General features: G+C 40.4%; 1 protein-coding gene across 1 annotated transcript; it reads right to left on the reverse strand.

The window, feature by feature from the left end:
• Positions 1 to 8702: 8702 nt before the first annotated feature.
• Positions 8703 to 16097, reverse strand: RFXAP (regulatory factor X associated protein). Its single transcript, XM_030762446.2, has 3 exons — positions 15368 to 16097; positions 11782 to 11889; positions 8703 to 10166 (listed from the first exon to the last, which is right to left on the reverse strand). The coding sequence occupies exons 1-3, from the start codon at positions 15848 to 15850 to the stop codon at positions 10056 to 10058; spliced, it is 702 nt and encodes a 233-aa protein (XP_030618306.2). The 5' UTR covers positions 15851 to 16097; the 3' UTR covers positions 8703 to 10055.
• Positions 16098 to 16419: the final 322 nt, after the last annotated feature.

Raw genomic sequence — 16419 nt, forward strand, 5'->3', positions numbered from 1 at the left:
CGCAGCTCTGCCAGTGCAGTGCAAAAGCCACCCTAAACAATATGTAAGTGGATGGTCATGGCTGTGTTCCAATGAAACCTTATAGACATTGAAATTTGAATTTCATATAATTTTCACATCATGAGGTGATTTTCTTTTGATTTGTTTTCCACCATTTAAGACTGTAAAAACTATTATTAGCCTGCGGCAGTACAGAAATGAGCTGTGGGTTGGATCTGGCCTGGGGTGGGGTGTCCCAGTTTGCTGAGCCCTGCTCTGGAGGATGAGAAGCTGTCTTGAATGTACCAACCACAGCCATACTCCCATCTGAATGCAGCCTCAGGAGACACCCCAAGCCCGACCACGAGAACCCCTCAGCTAAGCTCAGCCAACCCTTAACATTGTGGGTTGGGCAGGGAGATGATTATGGGAAGCCACTCTGCTTAGGGGTGGTGTGCTAGATAACTAGTCGTAAACGTGTGGAATGTTGATGAAACTTTTTCTTTGCTTCATCCAGAAGCCTCAGGTGGGAGTAGCTTCTCATCACAAAGCACAGGCATGCCTGTTTGGAAGCACCTACAATTTTTTTTTTTTTAAACATGTTTATTGGAGTATGATTGCTTTACAATGGTGTGTTAGTTTCTGCTGTATAACAAAGTGAATCAGCTATACATATACATATATTCCCATATCCCCTCCCTCTTGCGTTTCCCTCCCACCCTCCCTATCCCACCCCTCTAGGTGGACACAAAGCACCGAGCTGATCTCCCTGTGCTATGCGGCTGCTTCCCACTAGCTAGCTATTTTACATCCGGTAGTGTATATATGTCCATGCCACTCTCTCACTTCGTCCCAGCTTACCCTTCCCCCTCCCCGTGTCCTCAAGTCCATTGTCTACGTCTGTGTCTTTATTCCTGTCCTGCCATAGGTTCTTCAGAACCATTTCCTTTTAGATTCCATATATATGTGTTAGCATATGGTATTTGTTTTCCTCTTTTGACTTACTTCACTCTGTATGACAGTCTCTAGATCCATCCACCTCACTACAAATAACTCAATTTCATTTCTTTTTATGGCTGAGTAACATTCCATTGTATATATGTGCCACATCTTCTTTATCCATTCATCTGTCGATGGACACTTAGGTTGCTTCCTAAGTGCTCAGTGCCCTGTTTTCAGGCTCCTGTCATATTTGCAGAGCTGGCCTTTTCTTTCTAAAATAGGCTTCAGGACCGGGACACCTTGCCTTTTGTGCCAGTGCGTGGACCCTTGTGGCCTGGGATCTGCCTGTCCAAGAAAAGCCAAGCGTTCCTCTCTTGTCCTGTCCTGGCTATTGTAAATAGTGCTGCAATGAACATTGGGGTGCATGTGTCTTTCTGAATTATGGTTTTCTCAGGGTATATGCCCAGTAGTGGGATTCCTGGGTCGTATGGTAGCTCTATTTTCATTTTTTTTAAGGAACCTCCATACTGTTCTCCATAGTGGCTGTATCAATTTACATTCCCACCAACAGTGCAAGAGGGTTCCCTTTTCTCCACACCCTCTCCAGCATTTGTTGTTTGTAGATTTTCTGATGATGGCCGTCCTGACCAGTGGAAGCACCTACAATTTATGATATGGTAGCTACTCTGGTTCTGAACAGTACCCCGGCTCCATTTGCTCTGCCAGTGAAACCGCTGTTTAAGAGATCTCTGTTCAAAATACTTCTCTTTCCCAGACCATGTGGGAAGACTTGCCAGTTTGGTTGCTACAGGTAAAGCATTCAATTCCCACCTCCTATTAACACCAGAGGCGAGCTATGACATTCCCCAGCGAGGGTACAGTGCAGCCAGTAAGGCAGCGCTGGCCTCTGAGGATACTGCTGTTCCCACCACTGCTGTGGTGATCCCAGCCTCTGACCTTCATCTTGTGGCCAGAGAAGAGTCCAGAGATCCTAGAGTTCTGCTGGTCAGAAAGCACCCCACCTTCCTCTCCAAACTGGGTACCTGAGAATTAACTCTGTGCATCTCTGTTTTAAATTCTCATTGCCCTTCGGAATGGGCAGTGCCTGGCCTGGGCAGAGGATGTGGTCATTTTCCAATTGCTAACAAAGCAGGAAGTGTTCAATAAAGTGAGGTCCTGGATGGACTTTAAACCCCATTTAAAGGTAGCAAATGTCTGGGACTGGGAAGCAAAGGGCAATGCTGATTGTTGCTGGCACTGGAGAGGTGAATAAGAAATAGAAGAGACACAGGAAACACGGTCACATAGCATTTGAACGTAAGAAGAGAGACAGGTACCTGGATAAGAGAGGAACGCTTGGCTATTCTTGGACAGGCAGATCCCAGGCCACAAGGGTCCACGCACTGGCACAAAAGGCAAGGTGTCCCGGTCCTGAAGGCTATTAGAAAGAAAAGGCCAGCTCTGCAAATATGACAGGAGCCTGAAAACAGGGTCTCTGAGCACAACACTGCTTAAGTTTCCATACTGGCAGACAACTTTTGGTGATCTTAGAAAAATACCGATTTCTCTAAGACTCAGGGTCCCTCATTTTCTGAAAAGAAATAATGCTGTCACAATTACCCGTCACCCCCGCAGATGGTTCTAATCAACATGATGAAGTACAGGTGCATATGTGTATTTTAATATGATATATTACCATAATAAGTAGTAATAAATTTTTGTGCAATATATTTGATGTTAATATATCCTGCTCCTTATTAGATTTTCAAAGGCAACCGGTGTAAAATCTTATTAGTGGACAGTGGTCTCCAACTGAGGACAGTATATGACACAAGTTGCAATAATATATAAGAGAGGAAAACAAACAGAAAATCTCACTACTCATAACTATCTTTTCTGGTTGTTTTCCTTAGCTCTCTGTTGTTGTTTTCCTGCTGCATATACTCCTGGGCCCTTTTAAGCCCAAACTACAAATAGCTCATGAAAATCAGTATCTGTGCTCAGTAAATACACCTTATGAAAGGCTACATGCATTTCAGTATTACTAGGGTAAAGCTATGAAGAGAAAAGATCTATTTAGTTTGCTGCAGTACATAATAATAAAAAAAAGCTTATCTCCGATGCATTAGAATAGTACAAACGATTATTTAGAGGGTGGAGTAATACATGTTAAGGATAATAGGGAAGGTTAGAAGATGAGATCAACTCACCTAATTAGTAAACACGTCAAGTATTCTCACTAAAATATTTTGCAAATATTAACTGTAAACTCAATAAAGGCAGTATTTTGATCAGTTTTTTTTCCTATAGTGAGGCACGTCTGCTAAACAAATGAAAGTTCAGCCTATCACCAAATAAACTGCTATCTGAATACAGGTCCTATGTATGTACCATTCAACAGCATCTGTAGTCATGATTATAACACTCATTTTCATAGTTAAAGAAAGCTAGAAACTGAGGGAGTGACGATGATAAGAACACTAAAATTTCCATGTCAGTTAGTTACACAAAGGAAATCAGGACTACTTGCCAATATCCATATTAATTATATTTTCCAATTCTAGAAAAAGAAACAGGAAGTTGTAAATCAACTATCATTTGAAAGATCCCAAATTGAGACCTTTTAAACCAAGACTGGGAACCTAGAAGTCATAAAAGAAGTGTCAGATATGTTCAAATATTCAAGAAATACATGGCAAGAAATACCATAAAAAGGTAAAGAGACCAATTTTAGAAGTGGAAAAAAATAAATAAAAACGACATAGGGTTAATTTTTATAATAGTCACCAGAGTTTTGCACACTGAGTAGAAAAAAGGAGCCTAATGGGAAAACAGACAAAAGACACGACGAGGCAGTTCACAGAAGAGTAAATCTAAGTAGCCAGCAAGCATGTGAAAAGGTGTTCAAGTTTACCAGCGTTCAGGGAAACGCTAATAAGTGTAACAGTAGCAGTACATAGCTATCAGAAAGGCAAGAGTTACAAAAGAACAGTAACTCCTGCTGCTGGCAGAGGAAAAGAAATTCTCCCTTGTTACTGATGGATGTGTGAAGTGATATAGCCTTTTGAGGGGAAAGGAATATAACGGTATCTATTTGAAGGAAACATGTATCTATAGATCTCCCTCCACCCAACAATCCCATTCCTGAGAATCCCCCCCAAGGCCAGAGAACCAGCAGTAAACACCACTACATAGGGACACACCACAAGGACGTTTTGCTCATAGTGGCAGAAAACCGGACACCAACAGTGCGATGATTGAATATGATGGTACGTTCACATCATGAGATGCTCTGCAGCCACTGAAGCAATGAATTCGAGCTACACAAGTGACTCAGGGACCTTCTACACGGTACTGGTGGGTAAAAAAGCAGTATACTGACATGTGTATAATACACCCACGTTTTTATGTAACAGTGACAGTTGCAAAATGTGTATATATGTGTATCTGTAGAAGATTACACAAACATAAAAAAAAGAAGACTCCCTGCTGACATTACATGGAAGACAGTGGGGGAAACACAAAAGGGACCAAAAGGGGAAAGCCAAAAAAAAACCACCCCTCCATATATACGATATGATTACACTGCTGTATTTATATAAAATTATATACGCGTGCATACAGCAAGTTTTTAAAAAATTTAGCCTTTACTGAAGCACCTACTGGGTTCGAAACTAGGTACTTAAAAGTGATAGCTGCTGATTTAGCAACAACATTCTACTGCGGCAAGAGCATCATTTTCGGAGACAGAAGATTTAGCTTCAAATTTTAACTCTGCCTCTAATAGTAAGACCTGTTATTTATGTCACTTCTCTCTTTCCTCATCCAAAAACAGGGACAATACTTGTCATGCCATGTTTTGAGGTTCAAAGGAATGAGCACATAGGAAAGTACCTTCTAAATTGTGTTCTGAAGTAACACAATTAGGCTTGGTTTAAATAAAATCTGTCATTTAACACATTCTAAAACTCAAGGCTTAATATACAAAGGCTTTATTCTCATGGCCCAGTGACAGTGCATCCACTGGTAAAAGTAAAGTTCACGTTCAAACTGCACTGGCCTCATCACGATCATGTACGTGGATCACACTGCTTACTAGATTTAAGTCCAAGAGCCGTGTGATCGTGAGCAAGCAGCTTAACCTCTGCAAGCCTGCTTCTGTATCTATAAAATAATAATTGTTGTGCATACGTTATGGAATTGTGAAGAGCAAGTATGTATGCACAATTGTTTTGAAAGTTATAAAGTGCTAGAAAATCTGTATCATCTGGTCATGTTTTTATATTATGTACCTCCAGTAAGGAAGTATACGTTTTGGGCCTCAGAAAAGACGGTAAGAAACTCCAGGAGGGGAAATCTCACTACAAATAAGTGCTACGTATATGGAAATAAAGATTCATTAGTAAAAATGTATTTCTTCCTATAAGCTGAAATAGAAAGCAAAGGAAAAAGCATATCCTGTCTACTGTTTTCAACCTGTAATAGGATTTCAGTTTGTAATAAGAAAAACATTTTTGAAAGGGTCATCTGTGCATGGTGAAAATTCAAGCAGTACAAAGGGTTATTTTGAGAAAAGATATTGTCTCCCAACCACTGAAGCTCCTATTCTTCTACCCCATGCTACCAGTGCCCCAATTTTCCTTTGCAACTTCCAATTTTGTATATAAGCATACATGTGCGTATAATTATATCTTTACATATAATTTTTGGTAACATTACTTATGACCCTTTGTATTTCCCTATTCATAACGAAGTAACTGTAGTCCACTTAAAATTTTTGGCCGATATCATCATTGATGGACACCTCTTTTGAGGACTATCTTGTTGGTTGTCTCCTTTTTCTCCATAGTCATTTGGATTAACTACTACTGAAGCAAAACATCTATCTTATAGTTTTCTTTCTTTCCGTTTCCTTTTCTGATCGCTTTCTAGCAAGGTTTGGTAGTACTCTAGGGCTGCTGGTTGATGAGCTGAAGCAAATCCCCCTGGGTTTCCTCCCTGAAGTGGGCCAATCCTGAGTAATTTTCCTGCCATTAAATCCTACTGACTTGTTTATTCAATCCCTCCAAATCCCACTCTTCAAGTGGAAGCCTGGGAATGGTCTTAAAACCAAGGAGTTGAAGGAGCTTGAGTTACTGATATACCCGCTGTTACAGAGTAGTGTAATAAAGATCGGGGCAGTTGCTCATTCATTGTCATGAATACTGCTAGTTTCCTGGCTGAAGTACCTCGTGCTCTCTGATTCTTCCTACACTTGCTCTGCAATGTCATAGAAAACTACATTCCCTGTTGGCCTCATTTCTTCTCTGTTCAGCGAGAACTCTAGCTTCTATTCCTGAGAGTAAAGCATCCTAACTTCCGCCACTTATTCCACTAAATGAATCTGAGCTCAAGCTTGCAATCTATCTTTCCTCCTCTATGGCTGGTGGAGCCCTGAGATATACTGTCACCTGACTGCAGACTGCCATTTCAGGCTCCTGGTTTCCAGGCCAAACCTTTAATGCCCAACTCATCAATCCCTTTACACACAGTATTACTGAGGATATAGACCTGGCTGGATATAACAGAGACACCTTACTAGCCATGACAGACACAAGAAATTCCATCTCTCTTTGATGTAGTAGTCCAAAAAAAGGAGGTCCCTAGTCCAAAACAGGTTATAGGATAGTAGCTCTGCTGCCCAAGGCCATCCAAGGACACAGGTTCTTTTTCTCTTGTTCTGGCTTTCCCAGTGAATTACCTTCATTTGGTCTACAGATGATGTGCTGCTTTGTCCACATTCCACGCAGCAGGATGGAGGAGGAGAAATGGGCTGCCTGTGTCCTGCTTCAGGGCACTGTCTGGAAGTTGCACACATCTTCTCTGTTCATAGCCCATTGGCCGTAACCTACATGGCCACACCCAACTGCAAGGGCAGCTGAAAAATAGTCTTAAAACTGAAATAAAAAATATATACTGAAAAGTACAAAAATCATGCATGTATAGCTTGCTGAACTTTCATTAACAGAACACACAGGCATAACCAGCATCCAGGACAGAACGAGAGCATCACCAGAACCCCTGAAGCTTCCTCATGCCTCCTTCTAGGCTCTATCCCCACCCAAAGGGAAACCACTCCTCTGTGTTCTAACAATAATAGTTTCACCTGCTTCTGTACTTTATACAAATTGAATCATCCACACATCATTTGTGTCTGGATTCTTTCGCATGACATTATGTGAAAATTGGCTGTATTGCTGGGTGGGTACATTCCCAACCAAAACTTCTATTATTATGAAAGAAGGAAAAAAGTTATCAGGGGACTATTAGCAGGCTACTAGCTACTAGCCATCTTTCTCACTGACTTCAATGTCTTTCTAATTTTTCCTTTTCCTACAGCCTCTTATCAACTCCCCCCCTCCATATTAGCAGATGACTTCTCTCTGCTCCTTTCCCCAAGTCACAATAGCAGATGACTTTGCTGGAAAATGCAAGCTGTGAATGCCTTTACGTTATTACTGCAAATACACTATATCTCCACTTACTATATCTCCTTTCCTCTAGACTCAAATCAACTAGCATTAACATCACTTTGTCATGTGGTTAGAGCAGTCACAGGGCCTGCTCAAATTCAAGGGTGCAGAAGAATAAAATCTAGTTCTTAATGGGCCACATCACATAAGAGCATGTGGGATGGGAGATTTTGTTGTGGCCATCTTTGGAAAGTGCAGTCTACCACACCTACCTTGAAGACTTTTGCAGAGTTATTTAAAACCACAGTAATCATATACAGAACTGTGAGAAATAATAATAAACTGTTGTTTTCAAGCCACTAAATTTTGGGGTGATTTGTTACACAGAAACAACTATACAGTTAGGTGTATCAGTTACCTACTGTTTCAAGAATGCTGCATAACAAACCATCCCACAACTCTGTGGCTTACAATCATAACTATTCTTGCCCACAAGTCTGCAGGTCAGCGGGGTGGTTCTGCCAGTCTGGACCAGATCAAATGCACCTGCAGTCAGCTGGCAGGCTGGCTGGGGCATAGCTAGTCTAGCACAGCCTCACTCACATATCTGGCTGTTTACTGGCTATTGGCTGGTACAACAGAGGTGACTGGGCCATGTGTCTGATTATCCTGCAGGCTGTGCTGGTCTGGGTTTGTTACCATGGCAGCTGGGTAGCATTATAAAAGGACTAGCCGAAGTGTTCAAAACCTTTGGAAGTCTGTCTACTCAGAGCTGCCATGTTATTATTTCCTCTGTATTCTATTGGCCAAAACAAGTCACAGGGCCAGTCCTTCAGATTTAAGGGGTAAATAAACTCAACCTCTCCGTAGGAGGAACAGCAAAGTCACATGACAAGAGTTATAAATATATGCAGGGATAAAAAAGTTGGGGACACATTGCACTAAATCTACCCTAAATATGTAAAAACCTTATTGTTTTCTATAATATATATTATGTATATAATATATATATAAATAAATTCAATTCGTTTTCTTTTAATTCAGCTCTCACTGGCCTATTACTTTCCCTCCTTTCCTAATCCTCGTGTTCCATTTGAAGAAGGATAAGCTGGGTTTTTTTGTTTTCTTTTTACTACAAAAGTTAACTTTTACTCTAGGGATTCAATAAAGCTCCTGACACCATAAGTAAGAAAACTCTAGGGATTCAATAAAGCTCCCAACGCCATAAGTAAGAAAACAAGCTAACAGTTAATAACAAATGGAAATGAATTCCTCTGCATCCGGTGCGGAGCAACTGAAGAATAGAATAAGTGACTCAGACAACTCAAAGGTCAATAACTGGACTTTAATGAATAATTCTGGTAAAAGCATTTTTGCACAGATATGCAGGTATAAAACACATATAAAAAATGAACATAAAGATTCCTTCTCTCCTTAAGTACATCTTAGAACAGCCATGACTAAGTTTAACTTGATATATATTTCAGAGCTTAAAACCCAAGAAACTAACAAATTTTTGCAGTTTAACCTGAGGCACATGCATTTATTGTCCTAACACTGGAAATACTTTCTTGACATTTGATTTGATACTCTTATTGGTAAGCTTTGCCTTTTAAAAGTTTTCCTAGGAGAACATACAAGAAAAAAGTATCTATCCAGATTACCCATCACTCTTTGAACAATACTTAGGAATAACACAATCTTAAAATAGGTCAATTTTAAAAACACTGACAAAATGCTGGAGTGTTATTCTTATATTCAGGATCTCTTTTTTAAAAAGAAATGAGTATAAAAAAGTAATTTTGTCCTGACATTAGTGGGATGAGATACATTTGTACTGTTCACAAATTCAACACACAAGAGTGTCTGTTTTAAATGAGATCAACACTAATAGGTAACAAGAAGTAGAGAAGCCAACTTTAGGAGATGCAGTCATTCCAGGGTACTTGGTTAATCCCTCTCGGGTTTTACCAGCACATCTCTGAAAGGAGATGCACATCCTAATCTCACAGCTATTTAACAATGATCACTTTCCTTATACACAGAAAATATGCTTACCTCTTTGACAGCTCCAGTCTTAACTGCAAAGAAAAGGTTATTACGAGAACCCAGTTCTAGGTGCCCCAACTACATTTTATCATCACAAGTAGCTCTCAGTGTTTCTTAACAGGGGGATTATTGGCATTGCGTGTAACATAATTCTTAGTTGTGGAGGACCATTCCAGACACCTAGCATTCCTGTCCCATTCACTAAAAACCAGCAGTTTTCAAGGTCGCCGTGACAAGCAAAAACATACCCATATGTTTCCAACTGCCCTTTGATGAGAATTACTGAGTTAGATGATTCAAGATTAATATCTATTAACTTCGTGACTTCCACAGAAAGCAACTGCTTCATTACCTTCAGTAACAATGACTGAAGAGAAACATTTTGTTTAAAAAAACATTGTAATTAAATATTACTTTGGAAAGATAAGCTGATTTCTTCAAATCCACAGTGATCTGAAAGGATCAGATGCACAATGTGCAATACTTATTTGTCCCCAAATGCACACATACAGTCACAGGAAGATGACTGTTTACCTTCTACTGGCAAATCTTACCCCATTTATCTTTAGTATAAAAATATGTCCATCCACTACAATACGATAAAAAACGTGTAGGACTTCTTGATAAATTCCCTCACACTGATGTTCCTGGAAACTGCTGTTGTCTTTGCTCCAAAACTTGCTGATTTAATAGCTGTTGTTGTTTCTGTAAAAACTGCACCACTTCTGGACTTCTTAGTAATGACTTAAAAAGGAAAAATAAAAAACATATTTATTAATAGCATTATTTTTATGGGATTAGATCATATTCATGCTATAAAATTACTCTTCTATATCCTTACACAAGATACAATATGCTTACGAAATGAAACATGCCTAAACTGAATTCACTTCTGCATCTGATGTACTGCAATTAAACTGCAAACTAATAATAATAAAATTTGATGTCATATATCAAATACTAAAACCTAAAACTCACTGGTGAAGCCTGATCTTATTGGTGATTTTGCACACAAAGGAAATGCTTTTATGATATGCCAGCATGTATACCCTTTACGAAACATAAGAGCCAAAAACAGCACTGGATTACAGCAAGAAAAAAAAGGAAAAGGCATACCACGTGAACATGGTTAAATGCCAGTTTAGAAACACATACATGTATGACTAGTACTGGAACTCAAGTTCCTCCCACTAGTTTACTAAGTCTTTCTGAGAAATTAAAAATGGTGTGTGTCTGTGTGTATAGGTATGTTTGTGTGTATATATAGGTATACATGTATAATAGAAGTAATATTAGCACATTACCAAAATTTCAGAAAAGAAATACAACTGCTCTGAAACAACCAACACAGTTTTATACACTCACCATTTTTAAATATAGTTATACTCATATGACAAATATAATAGACTATGGCTAATATGTTTTTATTAAAATACTTATATAAATTGATGAAGGTAAAAAAACCTTGAACCTAATAAAGTGAACAAGATAAACCAAATAAGGTGGAAACATTATCATTAAAAACTGATTTTTAAAATGTAATATTACAGCATAGTATATTTCCTATTTATTACTTTTCTTTAAAATTTATTGGTAAAGACTGCCCAACACTTATTAAGTAAATGTACTAAAGTCTACTTAGCTGTTATGAGACTGTTGGACATTGAGGCTGTTTAAACTACCATTTTACTATTTGTGATAAATACATTTCTGGAAAATATCCTTATGCTTAATTTATCCATATTTAGGATTTGTTTCCTGAGAATGTCTTCACAGTAAGTATGATTTCTGAGTGAGGGGATACAGACTGCCCAGCTGCTTTCTAAAGTGCTGTACTAATACAAGATGCCATCAGCAGAATGAGTCCCTTTCATGGAACCCTCAACATCACTGTGTGTTATCATTTAAATAATTTTCACTTATTGTACTGTTTATTGTGTGATTTTAACTGATATGAAATATCTTTCCATATCATATAAGGGAAGCATTCTGCTTTTTTCTGTTTATATTTTTTGCAATGTATTGAGGTCAAAATTTTTTCCTCCCCTATCTGTGTGATAAAAATGTCAACCATACCAACCACAGTCTTTTACATATTTGTTGCAAATGTTTTTCCTGTATGTTATTTTCAAGTTTGCATTTTTATTTTTACCACCATTTTTAACTACAATATTCATTTTTATGCAGTGAAATTATACTTTCTTTGTAATTTTGTCTTTATGAGATTCCAACGTGTACTGGCAGAGGCACAATTCTATTCTGATTACCAGTTTAACAAATTTTAAGATCTCAAAAGCTAAATAGTTCCATTTATAACAAACAACTTTTGTTAGATTTGTAACTACAAACAGATATTTACCAGTCTTTTCTGATTTAACACTTGTTCTAAAAGAGTAGGTCTTGCAGGTCGATCCCCAAAAGATCCTGTTCTCTGTTTAACAATGGAGAGTATATTATCTGCACTTTCCTGGGATAAAAGATAAAAATGCAAATAGGATTAAATGTTGATATAGTAATCCATGATTAGAGGCATTTCAATGATGTAATGAACAGGTCTTTGCTTCTCTTCCTTCTTGCCCAGTTCCTGGGAGCCTTTAAAGTCCCTCTTTAAGTCATTAGGCAAAGTGTTGGCAGTTAATTTTATATAACATGCCTCACTCCCTCTCCCTCCAGGACTTCCAACCTGGGATCTTCTGTCTCCAGAAGGTCTCAAAAATCAATAGTGGAGCAGGGTAGGGGAAGGGAACCTATTTTAATATTTGTGAGTGATTTTCAATATTACAAAAAAGTGCCAAGTGTAAACTGAACATTCTCCTCAGATAAAGCTATCCAGGCCAAACCAAAGTTTGCCTGCCTTTGAATATATGAACTCAAAGGCCATTCATGTAGTGCTAATAAAACACTCTTGATAGTTTTTTGCCCAACAAAACAACAACAAACAAATTAACAACAGCAAAAAAAATGGGGATGGGGAGTAAAATATTACTCAAAGAAGCAATTGATACACAAAGATTTCAAAATTTGGAAGTCACCAGGAGAAAAATGACAAACTGGCTTTGAAAAGACTGGAAAGCACTGGTATAAGTAATCTCCTGCCACTGGTGTAGACAAAACAGGCAAGTCCTAAAATGACACCATACTCTTTGAGACATCGTTCCTCAAACAAAATCAGCAGCACTTACTACCAACTATGTATCCCCACTGACCTGATAAAATCTTAAATACAATTTTCCTGGCTAACAAAATGTTAGTTCACTGAAACGTTCTGACTCTTATAAAACCATGATACAATACTGACCACATCCAAAAATTCTGACCAAATATAAAGTCACATAAGCTATGCCACGTATGAATTCACTCTTATTCTGCTCTTCATTTTGGTTATTATTGAAGCTGTTTTTTTCTCTTGACCTTCTTTCTAATGTCCTCTGAGTTGCCTATTAGAATACTCCCTTTCTTTATCTCTTTCACTATGAGAAGTTTATCAATCTGATGTTAAAAAAAATGTTCAATCCCTTAACATTTTAAGCCTCACAATATAAAAAACTGTAAAAAGAGGAATCTAATACCCAGAGAAAACAAAAATAATTTTTTCCTCCCTCTCTCCCCATAGGATTAACTACTTATGGGACTGTGCTTCATTTTTATTGCACAAGAAATGGGATGCCGAAATTGATGGAGTACCCTGCATTCTCACAACCTCACACACAGCACTGTGTACATTCTGAATGTTAATAACACAAAATCATAGAAGCTTGTAGTGAAAATAAACTTGAGTCATCTAGTTCAAACTTCTACAAGTGTTGGAATTCCCTTTTCAAAAATTTTCAACACTTTTTGTCCTAAGGAGTTACCAACTTTTGAGGCATCCTATTTGGTTTTGAATATCTAACATGTAGGGAGCGTTTACTTAGGTTGAGCTGAAACACATAACCCCTGTGATTTTCACCTAAGAGTCCTAGTTACTTCAGAACTATGCAAAATAAGTCTACTGCTTCTTCCAAATGATAGCCTTTTAGATATCTAATGATAATGATCAGTCCCACAGGTCAGTTCTTTCATCCCTGGTTCCTTTATGTGTCTCTCACACAGCATAATTTTTAGATACATCGACAAAATATTATATACGTTTGTTTCTCATTTAACCTTGATTTGTGTAAGAAATACTGATTTTTAAATATCTTAATTTCTAATCTTGCTGCTCACACTATGGCAGAAGACCCCATCACCACCTACCAGTCCTACTATAATCATCTCCTAAAACATCTCTAAATCTATAGGCTCTTGACTTTAATCCACCCCATCAGAGTTGGAGCCCCTGTTACTTCCTAACTAGGAACTTTCTTTTGAAGACTCCGAATTCAAAATCCATTGCCTGGCATTCAACATCATACAAAAATTGGCTTCAAACTCTTAAATTTATCTTTTGTGAATTTTCCACATAAATATTCTGCTTTAGCTAGAATGGTCCCCTTGCTGCCTTCCCAGAAGTGCCTTCTGTATTCCCACTTCCCTTCCTTTATAAAATGTATTCTCTTTCTTTTTATCACCAAAATTCTAGGGAAGCAGTATAGTGTGGGGATAAGAATGAAGGCTCTAGAACCAGATTGCTTGGGTTTGAGTACTTGCTGGCTGCATGACCTAGGCCAAGTTACTTAACCTCTCTGTGCCTCAGTTCCACATATGTAAAATATAGTACTTATCTCATTGCTGAAGGGTGTGAGGCTCCATTTACAGTTTAGCACAGTGCCTGGCACATTAAGAAACTTAGCTGATTAAGCACATACTATTAGCCGTCCTTTCTGGCTTACACTGAGTTGTATTTTCTTTGCAAAGCCTTTCTAGAATATCTCAGCCTACAATGATCTATCCTCTCCACTACTAAAGCACCACTGTACAGTTGGCCCTTAATGTATCCTGCTTGTCCCTGTTAGTTATTTTCTTTACACTCAGTTCAACAAAGACTTGCAGCTCTTGATTCCTCAGAACTGGTAAAGTGTCCCATACTGTAAGATAAATGGCTATTATTTGTTGCTTATAGCAATTAATTATCTTCCCTAAAAAAATCATGCAAATTATTTTAGAATAGGAAAATTATTAAGGTTCTTTGGGGGGGGTGGAGGGAGAGATTCGAATTCACTATTTGCCTTTTGTACATTTTCCTCAAACTGTAGATGTAAATGCTGGGCAATTAAAAAGAGAAAGTTGCTACAGGTAAAATACTTCCTTCTTGAAAAGTATATTATCTCCTCTCTCTGTAAAGAATTCTGAAGTGAATGGGTACGTTTGGGACAAACAGAGGGACAAATGACTATTTCATTCTGTAATAAGTGGCTTATTTACTGATAATTGGGATACTAAGAACAAAATCAACTGAGGACACTGAGAACACAGTAGTACTAAGCACAGAGTACTAAGAACAGAGAACTGAGAATAGGTTTAACTGAGAAAATAACACTACGAACACTAAAAGAGTGCTCTTAATAGGGGTACTGAGAACAGGGTACTAAGAATACGTATACTAAGAAAAGGATACCGAAAATAGGGTAGTGATAACAGGAAGAGATTATCTTCTCCAAAGTACCAATTTCACGCAGGTTCCTAAGTCTCTTTGCCTGCTCCTCTAGTGATGAATCAGGTCAATCATTTACTATCTGCCCTTCCAGCCCATATCCCAGACCTTTGAAACGACAGCTTTGCTGACATGTCACATCATTTTCATTGAGATTTATTCATCTCTTACAAGGATGCACCAGAACCTCACAAGGATGCATATGTTTGTATAAACTGTAGTTGAGGGCAAGCACTCATTAACTCTCAGCCACAAGTCCTGCCACAGCAACCTGGCCCATTTGGGAGGCGGTAGGCAGGCGCTGGAGACGCGGTCTGCGGCCAGAGTGGGGTTTCTTTTTCCACCTCCCACTCCCCCAGACCCCAGTCGATACCTCAAGTTTGACATTTCCTGCGCTGCCAGCCTGGGCGGCCCCACCGCAGTTCAGGGCCTGGTCGCTTTTCTTCTTCTTGTATTTATCCTTGTACATCTTGTTGCGGTGTTTCTTGCACATCCACGGCTTGCGCTGCTTGGCCACCTGGCTCGTGGTTTCGCTGCAGCCCTCGTAGGTGCAGGTCTTGCTCATGCTGCCCCCGCCGCTGCCCCGTCTCCGGGCTCCACCGCTGCCGCCCTCTCCCCCAGAGTGGGTCTCCTCGTCCTCCAGATCCTCCAAACTAGCCGTGCTCTCGCCTCCCCCCGGGGGGTCCGAAGTGTCCAGCAGGTCTGTCTCGTCTTCCCCCGCCTCCTCCTCGCCATCCCCCGCCACTTCGCACAGGTACCGAACGGGCTTGCCCGCCCCGGCGCTGCCCCCTAGGGCCGGAGCCTGCCGCAGGACGCCCTCGGCCGCAGCCTCGTCCGGCCCTCCACAGGGGCGCATCACCAGCAGGGTGAACTGCGAGGCCGCGGCTGGGACGGGGGTTGGAGCCCGGGCCTGGCCGGAGGCAGGGGCGGGGGCCCCGGGGCGGAGCGCACCGCTAGCGGCGCCCGGCCCCGCGCCCTCGGCGACAGCCTGCACCTCCGTGCTGCTGAGACCTGGCGGGGGTCCACGACCCCAACCCTTCAGCACCTGCCGGGCCCAACTGCACTTAGCAAACCAACGACCCGGGACCCGCGAGAGGAAAAGTGGCTGGCTCAGCAACCGCGCCCCGACTGCGCCTGCGCGGCTGCGGCCCGCGCTTGAGCGTCTCTACGCTCTGTCCCTTTCAGGGAACCCGGCGTCTCCGAGGGGCGGAGCTGAGCGGCCGCCGGAGGGTCTGACTGCGCATGTGCTGTGGACTCTGGCGGGAGATGCTGCGCCGCGCGGTCACCGCCGGCGCCCGCCGGTTTGCTGAGCGCACTTGAGGTACTGAGGTGCTGGGCGGGACAGCGCTTTTGCCTGGAACCTACTCTGCCTAAAACGTTTCAAAGCACTTTTGTACTGGAACTCCACAATGTAAATTCAGATTT

This window comes from Delphinapterus leucas, chromosome 18 (assembly GCF_059928025.1).
Source record: "Delphinapterus leucas isolate spDelLeu-1000000601 "Yukka" chromosome 18, BTC_Dleu_Yukka2, whole genome shotgun sequence".
Lineage (NCBI taxonomy): Eukaryota > Metazoa > Chordata > Mammalia > Artiodactyla > Monodontidae > Delphinapterus > Delphinapterus leucas.